The sequence below is a fragment of the Trachemys scripta genome, chromosome 3 (assembly GCF_013100865.1).
Source record: "Trachemys scripta elegans isolate TJP31775 chromosome 3, CAS_Tse_1.0, whole genome shotgun sequence".
NCBI classification, from domain to species: domain Eukaryota; kingdom Metazoa; phylum Chordata; order Testudines; family Emydidae; genus Trachemys; species Trachemys scripta.
The window spans coordinates 109,177,386-109,191,183 of record NC_048300.1 but is presented as its reverse complement, the minus strand read 5'-3'; the positions used below and the strand labels follow the sequence as shown (position 1 = coordinate 109,191,183).

Below are 13,798 nucleotides of genomic sequence, written 5' to 3'. Positions count from 1 at the left end.
TTACACCCTCTCCCCCTCCTCCCCCACAATAACAGCCGTTTTCCCATAAAGTTCAAACAACTGGTCTTTCAGGAGAAGGACAGAGATTTATAGTAAACCAATGGAAGGCCCAGCTTCCTGATAAAACAGTTCAGCAAGAGCATGGCCACAAAGCTAAGCTAAGTTGAATAAAGCTAATGACTCTGATTCTCCACTACATCTGATGGGGGCTCAGATGCTATGGCAAAGGGAGTGGGCCACAGGAAACCAATTGTGATTGCCTGATTCAGAGTCACCAGGCACTGGCTCAAACACTTACATCACTGGCCTAAAGTCCTTCTGGGATTGTACACCAGAGGAGGATTGTACATGGTGGAACTCTGCCCTCTCATTACCCCTCCCCTCCCTTTCTGGCCCATGCCCTGCCCCCAAAATACCTCTCCCTCCTCCTTATGCCAGAGGCTGGGATGGGAGGCATGGTATAGGATTCAGTAGATCCATCTCCACCAGCAGAATTCCATTGCACAGGAAAATTCTCCACTTATCTCTGCCCACTATAAAGCTACTGTGTCTGGACCAATGTGTGCTCTAAAATAGAAAAAGGTGTTTGAGAGAAAACTACACTTCCTGAATGCAGAATTATTTAATAGAATCCACTGGGACAGAGGCTCTTGAAGTGGAGAGGAAAGCAAGGCACACACACTTGCTTAGAGTGAGAGAAGCTATAATGTATATGTTGGGGTCCTAAAACTTTGAAGTTTTGCTTTGTTTTGTTGGGGGAGGGGGAGAAGAGAGAGAGAGTTTGCACAAAGAATTTACATCAAAATTGAGCAAGATCTCAATGCACTTATGTTCAGCAAAAGATGACTTTACATTTCTCTAAAAGAAGTCAAACACATAGGATTATTAAATCCCACTGATTTAACTCATATTTGTTTTTAGCCATTCAGGCAAATAAATTTGCTGGGCACTATGCTGGCCAATACAATAGATCAGACTGGTTCAATGAGGGAGAATTCGAGTCTACTCATCAATCAATTAACAATGACATTCAAATATTCTTCTAATGGGCACTTGGGATGAATTGGATATACCATGACCACAGGACAATGAGGTAAGGAAGTTCACAAGGGTGTGCTTCTATAAACTACATCTTGATTTAATCAGGCTAATTCACATATATTTAAATCACATAAAACCTGAGGACTCCCTTCAAGTTACCACATACCAGGAAGCATGCAAGGCAAAATTTAAAGTTACAATAAAGCAATTCTTATGGCAATTTACTAGGAAACTACAAAATGGCAGAGGTGGAAAAAGGGATCATAACACATTATACATGGTTAATGATCTGACTCTGAGCATGATAATCAGCAGAGAATCTGACAGCGAATCCCCAAGCAGAGCATATGTTGTGGTCCAATGTTAGGTGGAATAAGACATCCCTAGGGAGCGCCTACATAGATGACAACTGCAAGAACTATAGTGCAGACTAAATAACTGTTAGCTACTGTACATTAGAGGACCTAGTTAAGTGAGGCAGAACTAAGTTCAAACCAGGAGGAATATAGCATCCGGTGTAACTGAAAGGTAAAATAACTAAGAAATTCAAGCTAAGGATCCAGGGGGAAATTACTCTATTTGTCTGAGAGACTACTAAAATGTTGGGTGGGGGCGGGAGCTCTGTTCAGGCTTAAATGACAGAGGCAGCATCAAAAATAGAATGTATAGTGAGACAAGGAATTTTTAAAAACCACACACCATGAAACAGACTGGGATTAGTAAGAAAATATGAAATGTGGTATTATGAATACAGACTAATACTGAATTTTCAGTGGCTAATGTTCCTATATGGCAGTAGTATAGGAGTCAGTAATGTGTGGCAGCACAGAATAAATGAAAAATGCTAATGAGTCTTTATGAACATGTTTAGGGATATCAGTAGGCTTCTCTTGGTGGAACAGTTCTTCAGAATATAGCATTCATCAGCCCCCCTTAACTGAAGAACTCAAAGATAAGGGAAAAAGGCTAAGAGCACAGAAAATAGAAACAAGATGTTTAAAGATAAATGCTACTTTCCGTGTTTACATGTTCTTTCACTTCCCTTTCAGAAACATCATTACTCCGGAAAAGAGCGGTCAATAACAAGGAAAGTTGGGGAAACTAAAGGTAGAATGGGAAACTTCAGTGTGCATATTAAGTACAGTGGGAATGGGCATGTCTCCTATCTGACAGAAGTGAGTTAAAAAATTAAAAACTACTGTGTATAGAGAAAAACCGGGAGCAGACCACGAACAATCAGGAAAACTGGAACAGAAACTTTCTTCACAAAGTCTGCAGTAGGAGGAGACATCTGCTGAAGCATGACGTAATATTTAACAGTGGAATGTACTGTAAGTGCCAGCTAATTTGCAGAATTGGGTCTGAAGGGCAGCAGCAGCATCCTGAAGCATGTTTCACCCGGCTACCGTGTGCCAATGTGCGAGAGAACAAGAAGAGACATTAAATGCTTTCAAGACAAGAAAAGATTCGTGGTAGTGGAAAAACCACATCAAAGGGACTTTTGTCAATTAACTTTCTAACAAGAGAAAAAGATAAAGCAGCAAGAAATCTTTAAAAGTAATTTTCTGTAACAGCAGTACACTAAGGAATACAGTAAGAATGGACTGGAAGGCAGAAGCTCGGTTTTCCAGCAGAAAAGTAACCTTCTCTAATTAAGATCAGGGTTGTGTACCTTGTCTAGTAAAGTAAACAGTTATGGCAGGGCTGCCTGTTCTACTAGGAAAGCCAATCTGAACACTGATTCATGGCCTGAAGAGTAGGAATTCGTGAGATGGAAGAAGATGAAGCTACTCTGTCTTATAACAGAGGAATTAATTTCTTTTCAAGCAATTTGCAGAACGCTCAGTACCAAGAATAACAGCAATCAATACAGTAAGTAAAGACAGATACAAATCATTGTCAGAAGCTGAATGAGGCATCCTATTGGCTGAGCACATAACTATTAATATCTGCATTCAAGGAAAAGGAGATAAAAAAACCTATGATGAAATCTATTAAGCAGTAATAGCAACAGGTGGACAGTATTGGTAAGCTGCAGAAGCCTGTTGCTTCCCTGGGCTATGAGTATTCATATGGCAACTTTTGCAGAGAACACACCACTCCCAAGGATCTCTGCTGAAGTTCATCATTAGACATTTTTTTGTTTTTGTTTTTTCACTCAAAATATTTTTTCTTCAACACCTCAGAATGATAAGTAGCATCCTCACGAGTTAGACAACCCTTCACAAATTAGACAAAAAATAAAGTATTAACAAACTTGATGAGTGGCTGTCAAATAAAAACTGCAGAGAATCTAGGTTGTGGTTCTACAATGCCACATGTATTAGGGAATGTGATCAGCAGCTGCCCCCATGTGTCTCAACATACTGAATGTTCTTTAGGACACCTATCAGTCCAGGGTCATATGAAACACTAGGCGCACCAACTGATGCTCTGTAGCATCAATAGGAAGCTTATTCCATTCCAATTTAAACTGCAGTGATCGCAGGGTGCCATAGGTCAGTATTAAAATAAAATATGAAGCCTATCTCGGGAAAGTCATTCTGCAGGGGGCAGAAAAATGATTTCAAGTACACAATAGCAAATCTTTCAGTCCCCCCCCCAAAAAAACCACCCCTATTTAAACAAAGTAAAATCTGTTAAAATGTAATGCTGTCTCCAATTTAAATGTAAAGTTATATTAGAAAGGCTACAGAAGTATAGTGTGTGTCTCAGCTCTGGGTTTCTTGCATGCCAGTGGCATGTTGCTTCCAGGTGACAGACCAATCAGCTAAAACTACAATGTTACTGGATATGCCTGAGGTGTGGAGCTCTGTAAAGGAATCTTCCATGATGTGTGTATATGCAGCATGATGGGGAGGACACTCGAAGAGAGAAGATGGGTCAGATTGGTAAATTCCCTGTGGGAAGCGAAGATTGTTTCAAACCACGTTCTGTGGCAACAACGGTACCAAAAACTGATAGTGAAATGGTAAACAAAGCATTGTGAGTTATGGTATATACATTTTCCAAAAAGGATAACATAATGTGGTCAGCTATTTGATCTTTGCCAGGTCAACTGCATAGTTAGCCCCTCACTTGATGATACAGCAGTTTTTACAGCAATTTGCATTCCATTTTCCATAATGCTTTCTAATTTCACTTCTGCAAAGATTACTTTCAGGCAATTGCTTTAATTATCTGTTACTCCACAAGGAATGACATTTTCCTCTGGCTGAGAGAAGAGATGTATCACACTGCATTAATGCTGATGAGACTCTCTAAGGGTGAAACCATGCGCTGACTTGCCAGGCTTGGCAAGCCAACTGAGGAGGCAGTTAGCCAGCACCTCGTGCTGTTGCTGACAGATTGGCCCAATTGCCAGTGCTTTGATGGCAATCTGCACAGGATTGCCAGTCACATTTTAAACTTCTAAACACATGCAATAGTGCTTCTAATCTGAGATTCATCAAAGCAAATGGTATCACCCAGGACCATGGCAAAACACACCAAACTGCAAAGTTAAGAAGAGCCTCTCTGCCCAAGCCAATGAGGTGTTAATGCCAAGCTCAGCAATGATGGATGGACTCATTAGTGTTTCAGTTATCTCCAACTGAACCTGGAGCCAAGGCATATGGTTTAACAGATGTTCCAGCAAAGGGCTCTTTTCTCTGTTCCACATAGGTGTCCAGGTATACTGGCCATTGATAAGAGACTATAAAATCTGATTGGCCATATGGGAGTCACAATTGCTCCCAACTCAAAAAGAAGCCTGCTTCTGGCACAGAAAAATAAAACCCAGCATCCACAAACCTATTGATATCCTTATTGGATTAATGGAACAAGTGCTAAAGAATATACGTAATATTCAAAGCACGTGTCATCTTCCTATCCATTCTGACTAGTCATATGAAGTCAGTCTACCTCTACACTGTACTTGTTTAGTACTACACTGAAGCATCTAATACACAAGCCACACTTCTCCATGCTGGGGGAAAGGAGACAAACTTGTAATTCTATTTTGACCATTTAAATTCTCATTTTTATAAGTTCTCTCTCTCTTTTTTTTTTTTTTTTTTTTACAAAATCAGTATTTAGCATGTTCTCTGAATCAATAATTGCCTTTACTCTGCCTATTTTCTTGGATACCTAACATTTAGCAGTGTCCAAAGAACAGGACACTGCATAGCTAAGCACTTAGGTTTGCTTGCTATTTATTAGCATAGCTCCATTGGTGTGCATGGTACTTTACACCCAAAAATAAATAAATACAATACAAAAATAAAGGTTTCTGCCCAAAGGGGCTTCCAAATTAACATAACAAATACAAAAATTCAAGATGAACAGAGGAGTGAGGCAAAGAGAATATTAAACAGAAAATCATCTGGAAGAAAGTCACTTAACTTATTACATTAAAAAAATACACAGGCACTAGAGCAGAAGTGGGTAGTGTCAGAGTGGACAACTGGCCATACTTTTTTCATGATTCTTCATGGTTAATATGCATTAAGCATAAAATTAAACACAGATGTGTACACCTCTGGACTCCTTCAACAAAGGAATTTCAACATGTGCTGGCCTTAACTTTCACAAAAAGACAGACATCTTAGTGTGGATAGGGTTGCCAAATTTGGTTAGCTGTCTTCCTGGAGGTTTCATCCCAGGACATAATCTTTAATTAAAGGTTTAATCTTTAATTCCTGGAGACTCCTGAACAATCCTGGAGGGCTGGCAACCCTACGTGCGTGATTATTGACATTACACTAGGAGAGGGCCTTCAGTATGTAACCATAGTTAGAAATAAGCTCAGCAAGAAAATATGAACCAACCTGAACATTAGTGCTAGTTCTCTGAACATTTCTGCCTCCAGGCTGGGGTATTAAATTACCATCTCAGTTTTGAATGATCACATCTCTGATCCCAGAAACTCTAGTGGCTACAGTGGCCCCAGCTACCACTGAATCCAAGTAAGTGTCTGGCAAACCTGTGAGGCCCTGCAGTGAGAACTTTGGGAGGTGGGAAGGGGTGGGGGGGAGGGACAGAATGGCTATTATTTTTACCTACAACAGTATCTTAAGGGAGATGAGAAAAGGTAGACAGAGAAGAGACATCTCAAGAATTCAGATATATGTGAGAAAGCTTTATACAAGCATCCATATTTTGGAATGCTCAACTAAAACAAAAATGTACAAACCTTTGATCTTCTCCTACTATATTTGTTAATAATTATGCGCCAGTTGAAGTATTTATTTCTGTAAATAAAAAGAACAGCCATGGTGCTGTAATAATTGTGTGTTGCACACTTGTTGCGGAAGTAAGAGGTACAATTTTGAAACCTGTTTCTCTCTCTCTCATCCCCATATTTAACATTCAATATTCTCATAATGTGTTACTGAACCAGTTAAGGCTCTTTATCTAGTCCAGGGGTCCCCAAAATATGGGGTCAACCATGCAGTAGTGGGCGGGGGGACAAATTCTATTACTGATTGGGGAGGGAGGGTGTGCGACAGGAAAAGTTTGGGCACCACTGATCTAGTCAGATATCTATCTGCTTTATATTAATGCAGCTGCACCTTTCAAAGCACTTTTGTTTTCAGCATTACTTATCTTTCAATGCCAAAATCCTGTTTCTCCCAACCTCAGTCCAATGGGACTATGAAATTGAAAAAAAGAAAAAACAAATGCTATCTGATTAAAAAAAAAAAAACAGAAAGACGTTAAATCCAATAAAGGTCCAAGATCAGTCCTTATTAGTCTTTCTCCAATGCTCAGAAAAATCTGAGTCTGTGAAAAGCCTTTGCATCTTACAGCATTATATATATGCATATAAGAAAATATTTGGCATATTGGAACACACTAGCTATACTCATGTTTTAAATATTCATACAAATGAGTACACTCTTAAAATTATATATATATATATATATATATATATATACACACACACACACACACACACACACACACATATATACATATGCAAGAAAAAATATCATATAGTGGCATACACATAATACACAATTTCTAACACCTCTGATTTCTGAAGTTAGAAAAATAAGCCTTTCTAAAATACATCATTGCTGTTTGTGCTACTGTTGCTGATAGTACCACTAGCTCCATCCCACAAAATAAATAAATAAAAATGATTTGCCTAATTTTACTGAAGGAGATGGGAAAGAGTGAAAGGGCAGAGGGGGTTCTGTAGTTTCTTTTTAAAGTTCTTTATTTTAATCCTTCACTTAGAAATACTCAAAGAACTGGAAGAGACAGAGACAGCCATTACTTTATTTAAATAACCCCATGGCTGCAAAACTACTCTATAGCTTCAATGTAACCAAACAGGATCTTGTGTCAGAGAGCATTTCTGGCATGAACAGCCCCAGTCTTCCCAAATGTCATTTCATATCATTACATCTCATGTAGAATGCCTTATTCGAAGTTTTCAAAAGGGAAGATCTTTTCACATTCAACTATGACGACAAAAAAAGGTTCTTTTATTTATTTATTTATTAACATAGCATGCTACTAAAGCATCTCTCTTCACTTGCTACGATGAGAGAAGATGCATTCCTGGAATACTTCTGCTCCAGGCCCTCAAAAACAATTATTTAGGCATTTGATTTGATCTGTTGGTGGTTTTCTTCTTCATATTGAAACTTTAGAAAGTGAGTTTGCTAGTTTGAACAAAGGGTCTACATGGGCCTTTTCCAAGTCTCACACTTGTATACCCCATGTGGTCCATAACCCACCTTTACATCAGTTTCAAGGAAAACAAGTCAATTTGATGTTTGCTCAAAACTGTGCACAGCAGGATTGATAACCAGCAATGTTCTCCAAACACTGAAGAAAGTATTCTGACAGGTAAAATTAATGACTAGCATGGCTATGCTGGGAAAACAGAGCAAAGACTTGAATGATGAGAAAGGAACATATGGGGCAATGAGGAAATGGTGACAGAACTAGTAGAGTTTAAAGGGCGAGAGAGAGAGAGAAGTAAAATATGAGTAGAGATCTGCATTTGAAGAATTCAGGTGACTTCTATCAAACAGCTATTTTTATAGCAAGGTTGCAAAGAACCTTTATAAACATTAGCAAAGAAAGTTATTTGAAGGGCAAAAGATCCTTCTAGTCCCAAGATCTCAGCCAACAAATGAAAGGATATTCTTAGCATTTTACAAGATAAGAAAGTATCCACTTCTGTGATCATCCAGTAAAATCTATTAACTGTGTGAAGAGAGAAAACAAATGTTTTCCAAGCAGTTTTGGCTGCTAACTGGCTTTCTTGCAGGGAAAAGAAAAGTTATAAGGGATAATCAGTCAAAGTTATCTTACTTGGAGGACAGAGTGGTATGAAAAAATTCCAGTTGGCTCTCACTGTCAGGCTTTGTTGAGCAATTATCTGTGTTGAAAGTGGTACTTTACATTGTTTCTTTATACTCTCATTGTTATAACCTTATCTCTCATAAAATAATCCAGGTTAATGTAATTTAACTTTGCTAAATTGGGCACATAAAACACACAATGCTGAGAAATTGAACTGCTCTTTCTCAATGAGTACATTTTACATTTGTTCAATTGAAATAATGGTTTGTACTTAGCAGAAAGACTTGCAAAACAAATAATTCCTGGTGATATGATATCTATTTACTACACTGACTTACTAATGTGAAATGCAATGCAATCACCTTTGGTTCTGTGTTCATTTTTCACACTATAGCACATTGTGATTATCTTTTCTTGGAATATTTTCTGTGTCCTATTTATCTAGAAGTCAGTCTCACATTCTACCCAAAAGAAAAATTTCTTGTGTCTTTATTTTGGACTTCAGATGTATCTCATGGCTATATATACACTCCCAAAGATGGTCACCTCCTTTCTCAATTGGGTTAGAAGTCAGACCCTGATTGGGAAAAAAATGGATTCATTTTGGCAGTGTCCGACTTACTACAAAGTATACAACTTTACATTTGGTACTTTCTAGATTTTAAAATAGTATTTTTGAAGTTCAGATTTTTTAAATATCAAAAGGTTTTGCTTAAAGAAGCAATTTTCAATTTTTCAAAATAATTCAAGATTGTGCATACTGCAAACTCGCTGTTACTACGCACATTACACACGAAATAATGGGGTAAGTTTTTATTAGTTCTTCAACTTTCATCTACATCAAGCAATGAGAAACCATTCTTGAAGAAGCCGTCTATGCCCCTGTGATCTTTCCTAACAACTTGCCTTTTTCTAAGCTATGAGTAAAAAATTCTCATAGCTTTGTGAGGGGCAAACAATATTCTGATTTTAGACATTGTTTACTTTAGAACATATACTTGTATATTTATACAAATCTTTCTCCTATCATTCAAAGGCATGGCAATTTTATAGTGTCAGTTTAAAAATGTCCTCTTTTTAACACACATCCTGAGGGATTAATTTGTAATTTCTCTCTATCATAGGATCATCCATCATAGTTATGACAGCTCTCTGTTAAGCATGTACTAAATATAGCACATCTGTTTTACTAGATACTAAACTTTTTCTTTCAAACCATAGGTATTTATTGCTTACATGTTTTGATAAAGAAACATTTACATTTAGAGAGAATGCATTAATAGTTACCTTACATAGTAACCATTTGTCTAGTGCACCTTTTTATGTTTTTTAATCCAAGTTTTAAAAATTTGGAGTCATTAGCATAGAATAATAGAAACACAGGGCTGGAGAAGACCTCAGGTGGTCATCTAGTTTATCCCCCCGCACTGAGGCAGGACCAAGTATACCTAGACCATCACTGACAGGTGTTTGTCCAATCTGCTCTTAAAAACCTCCAATGACAGGAAGTCTATCACCTCCCTTGGTAAACTATTCCAATGCTTAACTATCCTTATAGTTACAATTATACTTATAGTTATAGTTTCCTCACATCTAATTTAAATAATCCTTGCTGCAGATTAAGCAGATTACTTCTTGTCCTACCATCAGTGGACACAGAGAACAACAAATCACCGTCCTCTTTATAACAGCCCTCAACATATTTGAAGAATATTATCAGGTTCCCTCTATCCCCATTGATCTTCTTTTCTCAAGATTAAACATGCCCATTTTTAAACCTTTCCTCATAGGTCAGGGTTTCCAAACTTTTTATAATTTTTGTTGCTCTCCTCTGGACTCTCTCCAATTTGGCCACTTCAAGTGTGGCACCCAGAATCACACACTATACTCCAGCTGGGGCCTCACCAGTGTCGAGTAGAATGGAACAATTATCTCCTATGTCTGACATACAATACTCCTGTTAATTCATACCAGAATAATTGCTTTTTTCTCAACTGCATCATATTGTTGGCTCATTCAATTTGTGATCCACTGTAACCCCCACGTCCTTTTCAGCAGTACTACCACCTAGCCAGCTATTCCCCAGTTTGTATTGTTCCATTTGATATTTTCCTTCCTAAGTGAAGTACTTTGCACTTGTCTTTATTGAATTTCATCTTGCTGATTTCAGACCAATTCTCCAATCTACCAAACTAATTTTGAATTATAATCCTGTCTCCAAAGTGCCTGTAAGTCCTCCCAGCATGGGGTCACCTGCAGATTTTATATTCCATTATCAAAGTCATTAATATTGACTGGTGCTGGACCCAGAGCAAACGCCAGAGAGATCCCATTAGATCCATTCTTCCAGTGTGACAGTGACCCACTGATAGCTAAGAGTATGGTCTTTCAACGACACCTCTACCTCGATATAACGCTACCCGATATAACGTGAATTCGGATACAACGCGGTAAAGCAGTGCTCCAGGGGGGCGGGGCTGCGCACTCCGGTGGATCAAAGCAAGTTCGATATAATGCGGTTTCACCTATAACGCGGTAAGATTTTTTGGCTCCCAAGGACAGCGTTATATCGAGGTAGAGGTGTAATAGTTTCCTCTACACCACATTTCCCTACTTTGCTTAAAAGTTTTACTAAAAATCAAGATCATCTGCTGCTTCCCCGCTCTCCAGTAGGGAAGAAATCCTGTCAAAGAAGGAAATTAGGTTGGTTTGGCATGATTTGTTCTTGAGAAATTCATGTTGGCTATTACTTATCACTCTGTTATCCTCCAAGTGCTTACAAATTGAGTGTTTGATAATTTGTTCCTGTATCTTTCCAGTCTGATTAGTTTTTCTGGGTAATCAAATTAATCACAAATTTGATTTATAGGAAAGATTCTACATGCTCAAGATTTAAAAAGAAAAAACATTGAATTAAAATATTTCATTTTCAACAATACATTTGTTCTTTATTCAAACAGACTTGGATGAGTTACACTTACCTGCAGCCATAACTTGTTATTCACTGCATCCCTCCCGGTAGCAATGCATTGAAATGTAGCATTCTGCCCTGCATTGACCTCTACATCCCCCAGCCTCAGGAAATGTGGAGATTTATCTGTGGAGGTGGAAAAATAAAATTACAAACAGTGCTCACTAATAAAAAAAGAAAATGCATTACTTTCTCCCAAAAGATACATATTATGACAACCTTTGGCTAAAACTAATCTCATATGAAAGAAAGTGATTTTTGTTTCACCTTAATTCTAGAAAAAAGCATTTTTGCTTTTTCCTCCTCTCCACCAGTGACTCTACTACTGTATGTCGTACATGAGTTATAATAAAGTAATTTACAAATCAAAGCAAAAGGAAAATGGGGGGAGGGATAGCTCAGTGGTTTGAGCATTGGCCTGCTAAACCCAGGGTTGTGAATTCAATCCTTGAGGGGGCCACTTAGGGATCTGGAGCAAAATCAGTACTTGGTCCTGCTAGGAAAGGCAGGGGGCTGGACTCAATGACCTTTCAGGGTCCCTTCCAGCTCTATGAGATAGGTAGATCTCCATATATTAAAATAAATGCAGAAATGTGAGAAAGACATCACAAAAATTCTCCCAGTGAATTTCCATTGTATTCCACCTGACATACTGTAATCCCCCACAACAATTAAAACATGGGGGAGCGAAGAGAGATTTAATTTGTTGTATTCATGATACTGTATTAAGAGCTAATGCAATGTAATTTTGAGTTCTTTCCTCCTCAGCAGACAAATGTTTTCTGTGCCATTAAATATGGCAACATTTCAATGGCTGATGAACACAGTTTATACATTTGCACAGACTCAATGGCAAAACCACCCGATTGAAATATTGAGCCTAAGAAAACTGATGGTCACAATTGACGGATACACGTTATATAGCTCTCTCACATGTTTTCACCTACATAACCAGTTAAACTGAAGCCTCATTCGTGCTTTCTTTTTTTTTTAAAAAAAAAGCAATTTGAAAAGAGAATGGGATAAGCATCACTAAGCAGACAGGGTTTATTTAAATACTGTATCATGTTGATAATCTGCTGGCAGCACTATATTTGACTACCTTTTTCTTTTACCACCTGTTTACGCAGCAGAGCTCTTTTTTAAGCATCTGTTTTTAAGCGAGTCCCTATAGTTGGGCTGGCTGAAATATAAAAAGGCAAGAGACTCAATAGCTCCTTAGGCTGAGTAGGGCAATGCTCCTAGTCTTAGTCGTTTTTAGGTGAGGAAAGAGGATAAAGGGAATTTGAGTTTGCAATCACATCTTTATTATTTGGCATCTCTTAGTGAGCACTGGCTACAGGAACTTGTATATCTGTAGAGAAAGTAGTTAAGCTATCAGCCACAGGGATACACTACAACAAAGAAGCACTTTTGAAGGGAAGTGAGGGGCTATTGTGGTTGGGCAGGAGCAGGTAGAGTAGAATGTAGAGTAGAATGGGACAGAATTAACAAGAAAAGTAGCAACAAATGAGAGAACTGCATAGACATGATTTTTTCTCACATGCATTGGTCCAATGTTTCCTGAGCTATTGCGCCACTGGCCTAGGATTTTTTCCAGGATTAGCTGAGCGAGAGTGAAACCTACATTTAAATGCATACAGTCTGTCCCTATTCATAATAGCCTACAATAATTGGAAACCAGAAGATATATAGTTCTCACTCAGGTTTCATATCCTTATTAAGTTGTCTAACAGCCCTCAGACTTAAATATGCTAACCAATTTAAAATTAGCACAAACCAGTATATTTATTTTTAATTTCAATTTCAATTTTAGTGTCCACATCTATCACTAAAAAGGCAACCACTGAAGTTACACTTTTATTTTCATGCAATGCTTTATTTCTGCTAGACAGAAAGATTTTTACCTAGTGAAATCACTACTGTGCCACCCCAATATTCATTCATGTAAGCTGTAATAGAAATTCTACAGAAGGAACAAAGGACATCAATGATCAAGCAATGAAAACTCAGCAGTCTGAGCCGATATTGAGCACATCCTGAAAAGACAGAGAAAAATGCAGCCCTTAATCACTACTTACCACAAGGGTAACTCAGAACCTGGATATCATCAATGGCAATGTAGCCATTTCTCCCATCTGAGACTTCGGCTTCAAATATTACCTGTCAAAAAGAAAGAAAAAAAGGTTTACAAAACTCATTTCTACAGAATCCACAGTGGAGAGTGCAGATATATGGCACGTTGCTTTTTCATTTAAGCTGAACTTTCCACAAGATTTCATGATTGAATGGAATATTTATTACTTAACGTACTATATAGTTCCATACCATTTGTATATTTGACTTCTTCTAGATTTGCTACTTATGGATTCAACACAGAAACATGTTTCTTAACTTGTAATTAATGTTAGTCTGTTTCCATTGGACTAAAGTTTATTTTCAGCACTATATACATAGGATTAGACTCCGAAAGTACCATTTTAA

General features: G+C 37.9%; 1 protein-coding gene across 12 annotated transcripts in view; it reads right to left on the bottom strand.

The window, feature by feature from the left end:
• The window catches only part of PTPRK (protein tyrosine phosphatase receptor type K), a 563,838-nt gene that overhangs the window by 270,807 nt on the left and 279,233 nt on the right, over positions 1-13,798 (bottom strand). For all 12 annotated transcript variants that reach the window (XM_034765702.1, XM_034765705.1, XM_034765703.1 and 9 more), the window contains exons 4-5: positions 13,396-13,477; positions 11,325-11,440 (exon numbers count right to left, since the gene is read on the bottom strand). In XM_034765702.1, the coding sequence (XP_034621593.1) occupies positions 11,325-11,440; positions 13,396-13,477 (198 nt within the window). The remainder of the gene's footprint in view (positions 1-11,324; positions 11,441-13,395; positions 13,478-13,798) is intronic.